The sequence below is a fragment of the Aspergillus caelatus genome (assembly GCF_009193585.1).
Source record: "Aspergillus caelatus strain CBS 763.97 unplaced genomic scaffold BDV27scaffold_220, whole genome shotgun sequence".
In the NCBI taxonomy this organism is placed as follows: domain Eukaryota; kingdom Fungi; phylum Ascomycota; class Eurotiomycetes; order Eurotiales; family Aspergillaceae; genus Aspergillus; species Aspergillus caelatus.
Genome location: NW_022475483.1, coordinates 20,541 through 38,434, shown reverse-complemented (window position 1 = coordinate 38,434; position 17,894 = coordinate 20,541). Strand labels below are relative to the sequence as shown.

General features: G+C 49.9%; 6 protein-coding genes across 6 annotated transcripts; 3 read left to right on the top strand and 3 right to left on the bottom strand.

Moving 5' to 3' along the window:
- Positions 1-279: 279 nt before the first annotated feature.
- BDV27DRAFT_168030 (alkyl/aryl-sulfatase) lies at positions 280-2,138 on the top strand (the record flags this gene model as incomplete). Its single annotated transcript, XM_032074663.1, has 1 exon — positions 280-2,138. The coding sequence occupies exon 1, from the start codon at positions 312-314 to the stop codon at positions 2,136-2,138; it is 1,827 nt and encodes a 608-aa protein (XP_031923344.1). The 5' UTR covers positions 280-311.
- BDV27DRAFT_134778 (Zn(II)2Cys6 transcription factor) lies at positions 1,980-4,082 on the bottom strand. The gene is made up of 4 exons (XM_032068368.1): positions 3,951-4,082; positions 3,337-3,894; positions 3,142-3,285; positions 1,980-3,085 (listed from the first exon to the last, which is right to left on the bottom strand). Exons 1-4 carry the CDS (start codon positions 4,008-4,010, stop codon positions 2,363-2,365), a joined length of 1,485 nt encoding a protein of 494 aa, XP_031923343.1. The 5' UTR covers positions 4,011-4,082; the 3' UTR covers positions 1,980-2,362.
- Positions 4,083-4,187: 105 nt separating this feature from the next.
- On the bottom strand, positions 4,188-4,882 carry BDV27DRAFT_134775 (uncharacterized protein). The gene has a single exon (XM_032068367.1). The coding sequence runs from the start codon at positions 4,845-4,847 to the stop codon at positions 4,263-4,265; it is 585 nt and encodes a 194-aa protein (XP_031923342.1). The 5' UTR covers positions 4,848-4,882; the 3' UTR covers positions 4,188-4,262.
- A 662-nt stretch (positions 4,883-5,544) lies between these two features.
- BDV27DRAFT_42955 (uncharacterized protein) lies at positions 5,545-7,054 on the bottom strand. Its single transcript, XM_032076619.1, has 2 exons — positions 6,832-7,054; positions 5,545-6,757 (listed from the first exon to the last, which is right to left on the bottom strand). Exons 1-2 carry the CDS (start codon positions 6,997-6,999, stop codon positions 5,825-5,827), a joined length of 1,101 nt encoding a protein of 366 aa, XP_031923341.1. The 5' UTR covers positions 7,000-7,054; the 3' UTR covers positions 5,545-5,824.
- Positions 7,055-8,055: 1,001 nt separating this feature from the next.
- BDV27DRAFT_134773 (uncharacterized protein) lies at positions 8,056-9,640 on the top strand. Its single transcript, XM_032068366.1, has one exon. It carries the CDS (start codon positions 8,194-8,196, stop codon positions 9,523-9,525), a length of 1,332 nt encoding a protein of 443 aa, XP_031923340.1. The 5' UTR covers positions 8,056-8,193; the 3' UTR covers positions 9,526-9,640.
- Positions 9,641-10,426: 786 nt separating this feature from the next.
- On the top strand, positions 10,427-17,801 carry BDV27DRAFT_168027 (type I polyketide synthase; the record flags this gene model as incomplete). The annotated part of the gene is made up of 5 exons (XM_032074662.1): positions 10,427-10,520; positions 10,573-10,905; positions 10,964-11,300; positions 11,381-13,417; positions 13,457-17,801. 5 exons carry the CDS (start codon positions 10,427-10,429, stop codon positions 17,769-17,771), a joined length of 7,116 nt encoding a protein of 2,371 aa, XP_031923339.1. The 3' UTR covers positions 17,772-17,801.
- Positions 17,802-17,894: the final 93 nt, after the last annotated feature.

Sequence of the window (17,894 nt, the reverse complement as noted above, 5' to 3'; positions counted from 1 at the left end):
TCTCTTGCGTTAAGCTCAGCCTGCGCTTAAACCATATTCGGCAACTGAATCGTGAGGTTATCTAAGCATCCTCCCGTCCAAATCCTCCATGGACTTTATTCGCGTCTCTAGCCGAACCGAGGCTTGCGACTGATTCACTTTCTCATTTTCTCTCTCATTTTCTTCTTTTTATTCATTCATTTATTTATTTTTTGTTAACTGGCCAGGGCAAAATATAGAATCGCTCCCTCCCGCAGAGTTGTGGAAGAGTATACCATTGAAACCAACCAACCGAACAACAAATTCCAAGTATATAATACACAACCTCTACCATGACCTTCTCACCCTCCTTCCATGACCGAGCGGACTTTGATAATGCCACTCGGGGGTTTATCCATGCATTAAAACCATGCATCATACGAAACGCACATGGCCGCGTAGTGTGGAACAACGACGAATACGATTTTCTCCGAGACGCAGAATGCCCTGCCACCGCTGAACCGAAGCTGTGGCGACAGGGCCAATTGAACTCCATCCAGGGCCTTTTCCGAGTAACTGATGGAATTTACCAAATCCGAGGCTTCGATCTCTCTAACATGACCGTTGTTGAAGGAAATAGAGGGGTCATTGTGATTGACCCGTTGACATCCGTCGAATGTGCAGCGGCTGCACTTGCGCTTTACCGTGAACACCGCGGAGACCGACCAGTAACTGGTTTGATCTACTCACATTCACATGTAGATCATTTTGGAGGAGCTCAGGGCGTGCTCGAACCTGGCATGAATACATCGATACCTATTATCGCCCCGGAGGGATTCATGGCCGAAGCGACTAGCGAGAACATCTACGTCGGCGATGCCATGCGTCGGCGTGCAGGGTATATGTACGGCATGCGCCTACCGAAAGGGCCAGATGGTCACATTGGCTGTGGTCTTGGAATGATGCCGTCTAGCGGCACGATGTCATTGATTCCTCCAAACGTCTCCATCTGCCAGACAGGCGAGGAACGGACAGTGGATGGCGTTCGGATCGAGTTCCAAATGGTCCCTGAAACCGAGGCGCCGGCGGAGATGAACTTCTACTTCCCCGAACACAAGGCACTTTGCATTGCTGAATGTGCGACGCATTGCCTTCACAATATAATCACGCTCCGCGGGGCTCTGGTTCGTGACGCGAAGGCCTGGGCACGCTATCTCGACGAAACAGCAGTCCTCTATGGACAGAAAGCCAATGTGCTCTTCGCTGGCCACAATTGGCCGACGTGGGGCCAGGACGAAATTGTAAAGCTCATATCGGAGCAACGAGACCTCTACACCTACCTCCATGACCAAACCATCCGGATGATGAATCTCGGCCTGACAGGCATCGAAATTGCAGAGCGATTCACCCTCCCACCAGCACTGCAAATGGCGTGGCATGCGCAGGGTTACTATGGCTCTGTCAGTCATAATGTCAAGGGAATCTACCAACGCTATTTGGGTTGGTTCGATGGGAATCCAGCACATTTATGGGAGTACCCAGCGGCTGAAGCTGGACAGAGATACATTGATTGTATGGGAGGTGTAGACGAGGTTGTTCGGAAGGCAAGAGAGTATGCCAGGAACGGCGACTCACGTTTTGCAGTGACTCTCTTGGGCCATGCCATAGCCGCTCATCCCGAACACAAGGAGTCGAGGCTTGAGCTGGCAGCTGTATACACGAAGCTGGCATATGGTTGTGAGAATGCCACTTGGCGCAACTTCTACCTTTCCGGTGCCCAGGATATGCGCTCTCCTACGCCACTCGGTCATCAGGAACCTCCAAAACGCGAATACAGGGCCGCGCTAGCGATAGAACAACTGCTTACTCTCTTGTCAGTTCAATTGGATGGACCTAAAGCCGCAGCAGAATCGTTCACGATAGACCTCCATCTGCAAGACAAAAAGGAAAGCTGGCGGCTAATTCTGAGCAATGGAGCATTGACATATCGCACCAAAACAGACCAGGATAGGTCCATCGGCACGTCTGATTTGCATCTAACGCTCACGAAAAACCAATTTGTGGAGATATTAAATGGGCGTGGAAGCATCCCAGAAAACAGTTCAGAGGGCGATTTGAGCCTGCTCTTCAAATTGATGAGATTGGTGGGTGCATCTGGGCCCCCAACCAGCCTTTTGTAAATGTAGTCTTTCCTGGGAGTGTATGATATTGTTGCATTTTCGGGAAGCCTTGAGAGGGCTGTGTGCTAGAAAAGGTGAAATATTGTACATAGTCGAATATTATACGATAGTGACCCACATAGCGGATGCGACATGGGTTAGAACAACACACACTTTAGAAGATTTATATTAAGCCACCCGTCTTAGGAGATCGATGCAAAAAGAAAGAAGAGAAATTTTCGTAATCAAGGGACAGAGGCACACGTGTTTCGTAGAGTTCTCGCCATGAACTGTGCCTGCCCTATACCCATGTCATTCCCAATGGTCTCTAATCGTTCGACCACCCATTCCCGCAATGTAGAGCCTAATGGGCTTGTATTGGCCGCCACGTATAGGGGCCATAGAATCGTAAAACCCCCCAGACAGTGGTCAAGCGATGGGAACTCTGTGGCTCCGTTGTCTACAAGTCTAAGTGCGAAAGGAACGCTTTCTGCAATCTCGGTAGCTAACTGGGCCACAGTTTGTCTAATCTGGACATGTTCTGCTTGGCCACTTATCTCTGCGGTGTTGAGAATTAATTGATTGAGTAGTATCCGAGCACTCCGGTAAAAGTTCCAGATATTGCATGCCCAAAGGTCAGGGTATAGATGATATACCTGGGTATAGTAGAATTTCATATGGGACGAACTCCGGTCGCGCCTGGGCGGCTCTCGTACGGTCTGGTAAGTCCATCGAGGTGGAAGGCTGTGTCTCCACCGTCGAAGGTATCCGTCAATGGTTGCTGCCGAGGGTACTATATCAAATGCCAAATTCATTCTTGCCTGGGATAGTAGTCGGGCAACACTCGCAACCAGATCAACTAGCTCATCGGCTTTCGCGTCGGCCGTTGCTCTCTCTGTCATAGCCTGGAGGGACCAGTGCACGATCGATGTCGGAACGGACAAGCGCCAGTGCAAGCAACTGGCTATCTAATTGGGTTATCAGCAGATATAAATGCTTCCAAGAGAGTTCTATTAGTGCTTACGATCTGCACTCGCAGGTGGGTGAACATTCTCATGCCGACGATCCATTTGATCTGCTCGGCCCCTCGCATTTCTATGAGGGCTGCGGCACCACGGACATGCTGTGCCCATGACTGTAAAGAGGATGGAGTGTTGCAAGTCAAGACCTACTGGAATCAATATGTTTCGTCTAATTTAACCGACGTAGCTCAACCTACCTCAAACATGCCAAGAAGCATCGTCGCCGCTAGTGTAGCGTCACTCTTACGTTGAGTTTCATCTTTCAGAGCGCTGTTGATCAGATGCAATGCTTGTGTATATTCTTCAGTCGCTTTTGTCCTTAAATCCGTGGACTTTTTGATGTTAGACAGCCCTGCTAAGCCCACTGCAACCAGACTCTGCATGACCGATGGGCTGGTTGCTGCGAGCGCTTCCATCTGGGAGGCACTTAGATAGATAGGTATATTGTGTACATCATCAAGAACGTAGTACCGGAAGAAAAATCCGACTGACTCGGCGGAGGTGGATGAAGGAAGGGATGCAGGGAGGGACTGTAGAGATTGGGCAACAACGGCGGCTTTGAAGGCTCGGCGACTTTGTGGAGCGGTTTCTTTTGCCGAGCTGACACGTCGCTGAGCCCTGTATTGAGCGGATCGAACCCGGGATCTAACTTTCTCGTTCTCATTGCGATAATGCACTTGTTGCGGATCGCGGTATCCTGGACAAGAGAAGAATGCTCGCACACATTGCGAACATGTCGGTTCTGCTTGATCACACTGTCGACCAACGTTTAGCAAGATCTTCTATATAAGAGGAAACAGCAGAAGGGTACTTTTATTCGGCGGGTGCGACAATTGCCACACCCTTTGCTGATACGAGGTCGATAGGCCATTGCGCACAGTGTCAAGAATGCTAAGCTTCCGACTCCCTGCGCAGGATGAGGAGCAACAAAGGTCGCCTGCGGGGCCGTGGCTCCACTGCACGCTAACCGAAGAAGGTTTAGTGGAATAGATCTTAGTGGTCCATGGGTGTTCAAATAGGTAACTATAGTTATTAGGTTTGACGCTCAGCCACGACAAGGACAGAACAAATGTATTTCTTCCATTCATACTGAACCTCATGAACAGTTTAGCCCAGCCTTCCATTACATTATTCGCAGCATAGGATAATACCCCATCAATAGTAAAAGGTCCCACCAAGCTTGCGTCGCAAGAAACATAATAATCCAGTTGGGTTGTTTTGTGCCGGGGAAGAATTGTTTGTACTCGAACCAGATGACAGCGTGTGCGACCCCCAAAACCACCTTTCCGGTAACTGATATCCAGATGACAAGCTTGCGCTGGAACAGAGAAATTTCGTCCTGGTCGTAAAGGATGGAGACTAGGTAGCCGATCCACGAACAGAAAGAGAGGACGAGGAATAACGACGCAAAGTAAGGGAGTAAAGGGGCTGGCCCCAATAGGGTCTGGAATATAGTCAGAGATCTCAGACCTGTGATATATAGATAGAAAAGTACCCCGTCCGAAGCTGTATAGCTCTTGTAGGACCAATATGTAGAGGTTATCACGGCGCCGACGAAGAACGGGGCGCTTAGAGATTGAATCGGCGGAGTCGACGGAGTAAGCGGGGTTGAGTTGACCCTTCTACCCTGCCTGTGTTGGTAGGGACGCCGTTCTCGTTCATACTCCGGAATAGAGGAATAGGAAGGTAGAAGTGGTTCGGTTGACATAGTTGGCGGACTGACTATCAATCTGGGCGAACGTTGAAGGCTTAGGGACAGTATTCAGCGAGCTGGCGATCGCTGTCTCGACAGCGCGGTTGGGACTACGAGGGGTTGCAGCACGTGATGGCCACACTGCATCTACGCCATTGGGATCATTGATTCGTATGCCCGGGAATGTTATATATCAATTTAATTAACTTTGCCAACAAAATTTCAGGTGCTTCCTTATTGTTCCCGCTTGAAGTATGCGTACTGTGATTGGGCTTGTTACGCCGCGGAGGATCTCGTCTCTCTACAGTGATTGATTCCCTGTCTTTTATCATTATAATTAAAGTCGAATTTGCGTGCAGAATAGATAGAGTCATGCCCTTGAACTGCGGGTCTTGGAATGATTTTATGTATCTTTTTTCCTCACTCGAGGCTCTAGTATGAAGTCGTAGTACTCGGTAAGTATGGAAAATGGGGAGAAATGGGCCCGTGTCCTTTTTATATATCAAAGGGACAGGGCTTGAGTTGGCGCCGAGATCCGGGAAGGATCTCAGTATTTTCCTGTACCAGTTTGCCTTAGCTAGCACGCCATGCAAGAAGGCAAGAAGCTTGTGCAAGTTATTTGGAAACCAAAAGAGCACATGACGTATGGCTTTACAAAATCGGAGTTTACAAGTTGTCCAAAGCAATTAAATTGACAATACTTGTATGTACAGGAAGCTTGTGAAAGGAAGGGTTTGCCTCTGAACAAATGGAAGAAGGCAAAAACAGATAAACATGCGCAAATGGATATCATTGAACCGTCAGTGCACAAAAGGGGTATATACATAGCTAGGTGCTAGTCAGAACGTCGTATGGCAGGATAAACCACATTTCCACCCGACCCGCCTGCTTAAAGGGTCATCACACTCATTTCTTTCTTTTCTTCATGTGTTATCTTTGTTTCTTGGCTTCCGTCTCCCTTCTTCTTCTTCTTCTTTTTTTTTTTATTTGATTTATTTCTTTGATTGCTTCTCACGATTCATAACTCGGATATCCGTCCGGATCTTGATTCCGCCTAGTGGGATAGTCGCATCATCTTCATCCGAATTCACTGTTCTGACTGTCTCGACGTCCGAAACGAGATGGTCATCGCTCCCCCTATCGCCGTAGCTGCGCATGGACCGTTCCTTGACAGGTTTGATCGTAGTGGTATTTCCATAGCTTCCGCGCTTCCCACTACTCCCATTGGTGGACCCCCAGGCACTCCCCTCCGGTCGGATAATGGCTTTGACCAGAGCGATACCACTCGGGACGCTAATCGAGACTATGGAAATCGACCCCTCCAGGACAGACCAGTATAGATACAGGGGAAACTCCCATGTCAAATCGGTGGACATGACCGGGACAACGTTGACGACGGCGACAAGACGGCCCAGGGACAGGACGATGACGGAGTAGGTCATGAAAAAGCAAATGAGGAGGTAGATACGGCGTCGGAGGCTCATTTTTAGGGACCAGATCATCGGAATCGGGAGGATGAGGATGTAGAAGTCAATTACGGTGGAAAGGATCGCAGTCGAGAGATACCAGTCGTATTGTTTAATGCATGTTCCTGGTAAGGTGGTGTTCCAGGCCTTGGCGATGGGGTTGCATTGGAAAATGGTTGATATTTCGGCGGAGATGAGCCAGCCCGCGACGAGGGCGCCGATGATCCAGAGGTTGATGCGGAATGCGCTGTTATTGGAGCGGAATACGCGCGCGTAGAAGAAGACCGCGGAGATCTTGGGAAGGCAGACGGAGGCATCGAAGAAGAAGATTGCGATGAAGAGATATTTGGAGCCGCTGATCAGGTATTCCGGGTTGATGGACGCCACGACTGACATGTGATAGCCCAGGCCTATGTTTCGCCATACTAGGACCAGGGATAGCACGACCAGTTCGCATATCTGGGATGTGGTGGTTAGTATTCCTGGTCATTATTCGGGGTTGGATATACGCTTGTGCCGGCGAGGGAACTTACCACGGAGAGAATTGCGAATAGGTCATCCCACCACCAGTTTTGGTGCGCGATAATCTTGCTCATAATACGAGTGATCGTGGCCAGAATTATCAGGACCATGAGGATGATGCTCAAGATCACGACACCTTCCCCACGGTCGGGGGTGCCATCTGGTACGTCTAGGGCCATGATGGTTAGTTGTGCTCGTCCGGGATTATGAGGAGGAAAGCGACGCGGAAGCAAAATGAACAGTACGTTGACAAAAATGAAAGGCAGAGGGATCTTACGGGCTTGAAAATAGTCGGGTCAGCTTGCCATGCACTGGCATGTACGGAGTAGAGAGTCGTCATGCATGCCTGCCCTTGCTTAACCTGCAGAATCAGCCCCCATCGGGATGTATTACGCCTCGTCTGGCCCCTCCATTGCTTCTGACCAGGGAGGGGGTAGGGTTGGTCAAAGTGTGGGCGAATCAGAGTTAATTAGTCGTCCTGTCAGCGTCTCATTGCTTATGCCCCTTGCGGTGGGGTCGGTTGTCTTGATAAATCCAACCTTGTGATAGTAGTACTAGCGGAGTGGGTCGACTTACGGTCTGCCATTAAGTTTTATCATTTACTCCGCCATTATTCACATTCCTCGTCCGAGTATTTCCATCGCTCTGAAGATCCCTGTTCTATTTTAATAATTGTTCTCAATTCTCTAATTTCGGAGGAGAAATTGAAGTTAAAATAAATATTATCTAATTTATTCAGTCTAGAGTACGGCAAAATTAACTTCCGTTCTTAATACTATTAATATATTTAGTTTCTTAGATTTATTGATTTATTGATTTATTGATTTATTCTGTTATAAGCTCATTTCATTCTATTTCGCCCGTCTCCGTCCTCAACTACCACTCCGCAGACTTAGACTAGGTAGAAAGACTAAATTGCTTGAATTTCTTGAAATACCAAGCAAGTTCACAAGCGCCGACAGAGAAAAAAAAAAAAAAAAAAGTACTTTGGCGGCTAATGGGGCCATAGTCAGGCGACGTGCCGATCCTCGTGCTGACTGGATTGCCAAGGAGTGGACAGGAACTCACGGCACAGCCCGTGCGGAGGTGGCTAGACCCACTCAAGACAAAGGATAGCCAGGATGAACTACCGAGTATGGGCGGAGATCACAGCACGGTCCCATGCGGAAAGTATCAGGAACACAAAAGAAAAGCTATACAAGGCCGCAAGGCCAAGACTGCCTAAATACCCTGCCCAGCAATGCTCGGGGCTGATTTAAAATTGCCATGATCCAAAGGGATAACCCGCCGTGTCCCTCTCCATTTCTCACTATCTCCTAAGTCTCAATCTTCCTCCCTCGATCTGTTTCACAAACAAAGACTGCCGAGCAATCATGAGTTGGAAAAAAGTATCCGAACGCCGCTGGGAGCGCCCTGTCACCGGAATGGAGGGGTATTTTGTGTATACGGGATCGGTGTCAGCAGCTCACTGCGATGGCCGCCACCAGTACACCATCTTCTCTAAATTGAAGGTTGACCTCGATATCAACCCGGCGGACATCGAAGCCTCACTCAAGCGCGCCTGGAAGCAGCTGCGGTCTGAGCAGCCCCAGATTGCTACCACAGTTGATGGCACGACGATGGTCTACGAGGTTCCCGATGAGACGGCTTTACAGGAGTGGCTTGCCTCAACCTTTGTTGTTTCACCTGCTGCAGATGCGGAGGAATTATACTGCAATGTTGAACCGATCAAGCAGGTTACACTGTATTACATCCCGAATTCATCGGAGCTTGTACTGCGCGCCCAGCATTACACAATTGATGGCACCGGTACACTACTCCTCTGGGACCGCTATCTGGCAGCTTTGGCAACCCCAGCCGAGGAGGTCACATTTGGTGGAGAGCATACCCGGTTGGCACCCTCCATTGAGGAAGTGCTCAAGGTCTCCGAGCCGACGCCGGAGGAGACCGAGAAAGCCACGGCGCTCCTCATGAGCTATGCGACCAAAGCTCCGGGTGTTGGCCCGGTGTCCAAAGTTGGTACCGTACCTGCTGGTCGGTCACAGAATGCAGAAATGACATTCCCCTCGCTGACAACGGAAGCGATTGTAAAAGTATGCAAGGAGAAGGGCATCAGCGTTACCTCGGCTGTACATGCAGCGTACATCCAGGCGATTATCAAACATGCTAATCCAAACGGCACTTTATCCCGGTATGTAAGCTTAGGGCTGTTCAACCTGCGGCCATACCTCCCCAAACCATACAACACAGGCGAGTACGGGGCTTCGGTTTACTACACACCTCTTCCCTTGGACCTCGACCTCCCTACACAATTCTGGGAGACAGCCCATGCACTGGATAAGTACTACCGGACCACTGTGAAGGATGATCCTGAGATCCTGCCCCTGCACACACACATGACACGAGTCCTCTCCCAAGCCATCCAATTGCCCGAGTACCAGGGGCCCATTCCCGGAGATGCACAAATCAGCAGCCTGGGCATTGTTGAGCGGTATGTACAACACACGTATGGCAGCACGGTCAAGGTTCTGGACGTGAAAATGGGCGTCGACATTGTTCTCGGCATGTCCATGTTTTTCATATACACGTTCTATGATCGGTTGCGGCTCGTATACAGTTTCAACGATGGATATGAGGAACCGGCACACATTAGCATGTACCTGGAGGAGGTCCAGAAAGTTTTAACCGAGGAACTGTTGGCGTGATATGGGTACTACAGGCTAGGATTCTAGCTGGCGTAGGTGCATGAAACATGGCCCCATAGCATACCTACTAGCAAGCTAGACAAATCATAAATGAATGAAATGGGTTTTCTTTTCTCTTTTTCTTTTTTAATAACTTTTTTAAAAATAAAACTTTGGTGATTTTAGCCGCCCATGAACATCACTTTATCTCCACTTAATTTTAGGAATAAGTTATAACGGAGGCTTATGTGAGTCAGATTGCCTACCTTACTTGAATTTTCCTGTTGATCTGCATGTAAAACCTGTATGACCTGGTTATACGAACTCTATAAGGTGAGCCAAGCTTCTATGTACCTTATCTTCCTCGAGGCTGCTGATCTACCGGATAACTGCTCCGCTAATATATATTCTTCGTACTGAGATGACATAAGCCATCCAAATTGGTCATATCACTCACGCAATGCTAATTGCATAAATTATACAAGATACTGTGCATGGTACTATTCCATTCCTAGTGCTATCGGTAGAATTTATTCATTCTCCCTGCTAAGTACTAGTAGTGGGCTGTGTAGTCGTACGGGCATGCGGGGTTCTGCAAGGGAGAATGCCTTAGTATCATGGCCCCCACCCTGGACGGCTCGGGGTGGGGGCTGAACGTCTTTCAGCACATGTACTGTGTAAGCCTCCATATCTGCCTCACCATTTCTCAAATTCTCAGCTTTCTCATCTGCAGCGCGACATTTCGTCACATTGGGTATTGCCGAGTCGGGGAGCGCCGGCCCACTTCGAAAATGGGACTCGGCATACATCTCTATAATATAACCATACGCGCACTCGCAAACAGGGATAAAAACACCATGCCTATGACTTTCGCACATAATATAAGAAGTATTATATTTAGGATCATAGCCTACCATTGAAGATGCAGTTCCCCATGAACCAAACAACGCCATTAAAGAACGTCCACAGCGAACCGGCCGTGTCCAATAACAAATCAATTGCTATAGTTGGCATTGGTAAGCATTGTTCTATGAAAACGGCGACAAACCACTGATGAGTATGCCCTAGGCTGCCGGTTTCCCGGTGATATTTCCAGTCCGTCCGAACTATGGGACTTCTTAGCGGAGGAACGCTGTGCAGCTGGCAAAGTGCCCAAGTCACGGTTCAACGTTGACAGCTTTCATGGGAGCAAGGATGAGCCGTCTACCACAGTAGCATCGGGCGGGTGCTTTCTACAGGAAGACATTCGGAACTTTGACAACCAGTTCTTTGGCATCCACAACCGAGAGGCTGCGGATATGGATCCACAACAGCGGAAGCTGCTGGAGGTTGTCTTTGAAAGCTTCGAAAGCGCTGGGGTTACCCTGGACGATGTGTCGGGTGCGAATGTTGGATGTTATGGTGTGTAGACAGCCGGTCGTCTCCTCATCAGCTTTTTGATAGACTAACAGCAATTCAGTCGCTTCATTCACGCCGGATTTCATCGCCATGCAGACCAAGGATGTGGAGAGCATGACCAGATTCACCCACCTGGGTATGGGGGCAACCCTCCTCGGAAACAGGATCAGCCATGTTTTCAACATGAAAGGGCCGAGTTGCGTGGTGGACACAGCATGCTCCTCATCCTTCTATGCATTACATATGGCCTGTTCTGCGCTGGAAAATGGCGAGTGTGATGCTGCCGTAGTGGCTGGTGTTAACCTCATACAAACTCCAGAGGTGCATGTTGGGACATCGCTGGGTGGAGTCCTTTCACCAGCTTCAAAGTGTCAAACGTTTGATTCTTCCGCTGATGGGTGAGTTGAGGCTCCTTGACCCTCCTCTGCCCGGTAATACCCAACGGGCAAGCCTGGTTAACTCTTGATGTTGGGGCTAGGTACGCTCGAGCCGACGGCGTCGGTGCGCTCTATATCAAGCGACTGGATGATGCCATCCGCGACAAGGATGCGATTCGTTCCATAATCCGCTCAACCGCAGTGAACAGTAACGGTCGAACACCAGGCATCTCACAGCCAAGTGTCGATGGGCAGGAGGCAGTTATCCGCAAGGCCTATGCTCGTGCCGGACTTGATCCAGCAGAGACTGCCTACGTTGAGGTCCACGGTACTGGCACAAGTGTCGGAGACCCAATTGAAGTCGAAGGACTTTCTCGTGTTTTTTGCAAAGACCAACGCCACCGGCCAACGCTAATTGGCGGCGTCAAGCCGAACCTGGGACACGGAGAGGCCTCAAGTGGTTTGCTAAGCATCATGAAGGCCAGTCTCTCTCTGGAGCGGCGCCAGATTCCTGCTACCATCAGTGTAAAGCAGATAAATCCGAAAATTAAAACAGATGAATGGGGGGTAGAAGTTGTGACTCGCATGACAGACTTCCCGTCGGAAGGCAGCGCACGCCGCATTAGTATTAATTCCTTTGGTTTCGGCGGCGCCAACGCTCATGGCATCCTAGAAGAGGCCAGTCGTGAGACTAACAGAGTGTCTTGCAGGCAGGCCTTGCAAATGAACGTTGATTTAACGGGCTCATTAAATGGTGAGGCTGACAGTCACATCAGTAATGGCATTAATGGATTCGATGGGCGCAGTGTGGCCCCTTCGATGCCATATTTACTTCCATTTTCCGCAAACAAGCTACCGTCTTTGCAGGGGCGAGTCGAAAGGCTGTCTAAATTGAATTTCTCAGCCGTCTCCATTGCTGATCTCGTCTACACTTTGGGGCAACGGCGATCACATCTCGGTGTGCGTGGCTATGTTATTGCCCGACAGGAAACCCTTGCGCAAGATCTCCATGTCGACAACCTGACACAAGCCAACTTAGACAATAACATGGCGGATAGCAAGTTGGCGTTTGTTTTTACTGGACAAGGTGCGCAGTGGAAGGGTATGGCCCGCGAGCTATTGCACTTCCCAGTCTTCGCAGACACCATTCGGCAGCTTGATTACGAACTGAGCAGCCTGCCTCATGCCCCTGAATGGAAGATTTGTGACATACTGATGGATGACTCGGAGGCCTGTCCATTAAATTTGGCAGCTTACGCACAGCCCATCACCACTGCGGTGCAGATCGGTTTGGTCAACGTCCTGCGATCTTGGTCTATGCTTCCCCAGGGAGTCATCGGACACTCGTCGGGTGAGATTGCGGCTGCATATGCAGCAGGTCTACTGACATCTCGCGAGGCTATCATCATCGCATATTACAGAGGCTATTCCGTGACGAGGCTAGAGACTGAAGGAGCAATGGCTGCCGTGGGCTTGCACTCCGATGATGCACTAGTGTGGATCAATAAGCTTGGCTTCAGCGCAAATGTCAAGGTGGCATGCATCAACTCGCCAGAAAGTGTGACCATCAGTGGGGATAGAGAATGCATTGATATTATTTTAGTATCGCTACAAGCAGAAGGTGTGTTTGCTCGTAAGCTGAAGACAGATGGCAGGGCTTATCACTCCCACCATATGGCTGCCATTGGCATCATGTACGAGAAGCTGCTTCAATGTGCATTAGCCTTTGAGCAGGAAGAATCCTCTGATTTCAGAGTCCGTGACATTCACATGTACTCCACTGTCCTGAGCCAGGAAATTCATGGAAAGAATGTCCGCACAGCAGCGTACTGGCGTGCCAACCTGGAATCCCCGGTTCGTTTCAGCGAAGGTCTTACGTCTCTGTCTGAGTCGATCGGCTATTGTACGTTTGTTGAGCTCGGGCCACATGCGGCCCTAAAGATGCCTATCCTGCAGACACTCGGAAAGTCTACCTCCTATCTTGCCACCCTTAATCGAAGCCAAGACTCTTCGGTCTCCCTACTCAGCTTCGTTGGTCAACTCTTTGCCCAGGGCTTCAGAGTAGACTTCTCAAAACTCAACCATACATACGACCATGGCACACCTAGGTTCATCTATGACTTACCGACCTATCCATGGCACTATGAACAACCACCGTGGAATGAATCTCGAGTGAGCCGAGAATGGCGCAGTACCCCACATCCCAGACACGAGCTCTTAGGTAGGGAAGTGCCAGGCGGAAACCAGACCACATTTGGATGGCGGAATCTCTTGCAGCTGGAAAATGTTCCATGGTTATGTGACCATAAGCTTGGCGACACAGTTGTCTTTCCAGCCACCGGATATCTGGCCATGGCTGTGGAGGCGCTAATGCAAAAGAATTTGCCTGTTGGGGCGGATGGTGCAGGCATATCTGTGGCGCTTCGGCATGTCGACTTGCTGAAGGCTCTTCCATTGCCGGAGCAGGGATCAATCGAACTATATACGGAGCTTCGTCCACTCCCCATCTCGAACGTTAGAGACTCCAAGGTTTGGTGGGAATTTCAAATCTCTTCTATCTCAGAGGACGGCCCTACTGTTCGGGCAAAGGGGTCGATAAGGCTGGAATCCATACCTGCCAGCAGCACACTGTTCCCATCCAGAGATTGTCGCCTGGCCCCCCAGTCCAGGAAGTTGTGGTATGAGAGTATCTCTAATGGTGGTCTTGCATTTGGACCAACCTTCCAACACATGTATGACATCCACACGCCTGACCCCAAGGGTATACTGTATGCAGAAGCCCGGACACAAACTCTTACCCCCGCTGTCGAGGGGGCGCAAGTCAACCCCCGGTACCTCTTACATCCTGTATTGCTGGACAATCTCTTCCAGGTTGCCCTTATTGCATGCACCGGTGGGTTTATCCACGCGATGGTTGGTAAAGTGCCGACTAGGCTCGGAAGTGTAAATATCCGCCTGCCCACTAGTCCCACTGACAAAGGCACAATTTGCTCTGCGTCCAAGGTGACCGGCCAGGCTACCAACAAGATCGACAGCGTCTTGTTCGATAGCCAACAGCAGCTCATAGCGCGTTTCAAAGATGTTGACGTGACTGCGTACATAGGAAACGAAAATATGGAGGTGCGGCATCCTATAACACGAGTGACCTGGAAGCCCGACATTAGCCAGCTACACGACAGTGCGACTTTCTCATCAGCGATCGATCATGTTCTCTCAACATCCGATTTGGGGTCGTTCGGATCCAAGGCCAACCTGCTGGCAGCCCTAGACTTGGTCGTCCATAAGAACCCTGACGCGCATATCCTATGCCTCTCGACGGACTTATCCCTCATCACGTTGGCCTTCCTGGAGGTTCTTGATGCACCAAGTATTTACAGACGCTTCAATTCATTTTCTCTGGGGAGTCTGGCCTCCGACGGTGGACTCGAGGTTGCCGAGGTCCACAATTATGTTGTGCCATTGGGGCTTCGATCCGTGCAGTATCGGAAGGCATCAGCAAGTGAACAGTTCGGTTTGGTAATTCTAGGCGACGATATCGCTATGATGGATAGGTTAGCCCCCTACACAGATTATCAAACAGTCTTCCTTGCGCCTCATGTTCACAGCAGCTGGAAGTCTGATGGGCTTTCGGTCCTAAACTCTCGCTCGGAAACAGCTCGCAATGTGCAGCTTATTCGCCCAGCACCGGCAATGAATAGCTGTTCTACTCTAGATTTCGACAGCGTTCTACTCATCTGCCGGTCATCAGCACATCCTGTCGATGGGCACCTGGCTAGTCATTTGAGTGAGGATCTGGGCATGCCGATCAAGCGGGTGGTTTTAGCAGACCTAGGGGACTTGCAAATCCCTCCTAACTCACTGGTCATCTCTACAGTTGAGCTGGAAAGGTCAATCCTTGCTGGCACCGTTCAACAGGAAGAGTTTGACGGCTTCAAACAGATAATCGAACACGCAGCGTGGATTGTTTGGATTACAGGATCCGGAGTACACCAAGAATTCAACCCCACGCTTTCCTTGTTCGCAGGCTTTGCTCGCGCTGTCGTGATCGAGCAGCCCTCGACTAAGATCTTCTCGCTCGAGCTGGATCCAACGACCGATGCTACAGTGATTTCACAGGACATTACGAGGATACTTCAAAACGGGAAGAAGCCAATCAATGATTGCGAGTATATCGACAATGGCTCCCATCTCCTAATCAGCCGTATAGTTCCTGACGAGCGCATGAACAGAGAATTTCGTGCACGGCAAGATGGACTCGCATCACCTATGCCACTTGCGAGTGTTGGAAATGCAGGCTTGTCTGTGCAGAGGCCAGGACAGCTGAGTACGGCACAGTTTGTGAAACGAGCTTACACAGGCCCTGCGACGCTGGGAGCAGATGATGTGGTTGTCAAGGTCTCCTGTGTCGGTCTCAATGCCAAAGATGTGAATGCACTGGCAGGACATGTCCAGACTACGGATGCACGGTGCAGCTTGGAATGCACAGGTCATATTGTCGCTACCGGGCCTACCGTTACGGATCTCAGTATTGGTGACAAGGTCGCCGTCATGTACCCGGGTTACTTTGGCACATACGAGACCGTTCCGGCCTGGAGTTGTGTTAAGCTGCGCGATGGCGAGGACCTGCGTACCATGGCATCTGTTCTGATGGTCTTCTCCACGGCTATATATGCTCTTTACCACCGAGCTAATCTGCAACCTGGAGAGTCTATTCTCATTCACTCAGCCGCAGGGGGTGTCGGTATCGCCACAATACAAATAGCGAAACTCATAGGTGCAGAGGTCTTCGCAACTGTTGGAACCGACGAAAAGAAACAATACTTAGTTGAGCACTTCGGACTCAAGCCGGACCATATATTTAGCTCACGCGACTCAAGCTTCGCTTCGAGCGTCAAGTCCATTACAGATGGACGCGGAGTCGACGTTATCCTTAATTCGCTACTCGGAGAACTCCTACACGAAAGCTGGGACTGCCTGGCAGACTTCGGTCGCTTTGTTGAAATCGGCAAACGGGACCTTCTTGACCAGGGCCGCCTGAACATGGAAAGGTTCTCCCGCGGAACGACCTTCACAGCGTTCGATATGAGCATGCTGGCCGAATCAACATCCCCAGCACAGCACCGCGTTTACCAGGGTCTAGTGGCTCGCGTCATCTCGCTGCTGCGGAATTGCGATATCCGGCCTATTGAGCCTCTGTCCGTATTCAATGTTTCAGATATCGTACCGGCTTTCAACCACTTCAATAATGCGAAGCGCATGGGTAAGATTGTTATATCCTTCGAGGATCAAACACAGATGGTACCTGTCGTACATGAGAAGTTCTCCACGCAGCTAGATCCCCATAAGAGCTATCTACTGGTTGGATGTCTTGGTGGTCTAGGCCGCAGTGTATCCAAATGGATGATGAGCAGAGGAGCCCGAAAATTCATCTTTCTCGGCCGTTCAGGACTACAGAAACCAGCTGCCAAGCGCTTGGTCAACGAACTAGAAGAAGGGGGCGCACAGTGCACCGTGATACAAGGCGACATCACTAAATACACAGACGTTCACAGAGCCGTCGCAGCGGCATCAACCCCTCTCGGAGGTGTCATCCAGGCAGCTATGGGCCTCAACGAGGCCATCTTTAAACACATGCCGCGCGAATACTGGCTTAACGGCACCGAAGCCAAAGTCCAAGGCACATGGAACCTTCACAACGCTATCTCCGCCTTAGACAAAGAGAAAGAACTGGACTTCTTCGTTCTAACCAGCTCTATCTCCGGGAAACTGGGCACAGCCACAGAAAGCAACTACTGTGCGGCCAACAACTTTCTAGACGCGTTTGCGCGGTACCGTCGTGGACTGGGTCTGAAAGCCGTATCTCTCGGTCTGGGGATGGTCTCTGAGGTCGGGTATCTGCATGAGCACCCGGAGATTGAGGACTTGCTTCTCCGTAAAGGTATCCGGCCTCTTACGGAAGATGAACTAGTTCAGATCTTGGATTTTGGACTCACTCAACCTCCTACATCGCTTCATCCTAATGACCTTATGCCCCAATCACATATTCTGACTGGGCTGGAGGATACGGGTCTACAGGGCCACCGGAAACAGGGATATGAGGGGTATTGGCAGTTTCTGAGCGATGCGCGGTTCGATGTATTGACATGTGCGCTGAGGCGCATTACGGGAAAGTCTGCACAAGGGAATAGTACGCAAGCATCAGTTATCCAGGAGGCGATTGCCTCGAATGATAAAGAGCAGGTTACGGATGCGGTGAAAGTTGTTCTGGTGAACAAGCTTTCTAATATCATTCTCACACCGGTGGATAAAATTGAGGTCCAGAAGCCTTTGTTGGATTTTGGTATGGATAGTATGTTGGCGGCGGAACTCCGTCAGTATATCTTTGGTACAATGGGGGTAGATGTAGCATTCTTGGATCTGATGGATACGAAAACCAATATCTTGGGTCTGGCAAGAGTGGTGGCAGACAAATTGACGAATACTAGTACGTGATTTGATTGATAGGTACACAATGAATAAATAGAATTGGGTTAACTGAAAGCAATTCATATCCAAGTAACTGAAAGCATCCCGCTCCTTGGTGCGGGCCATGTCGAGATATCTATCGGTACCAGC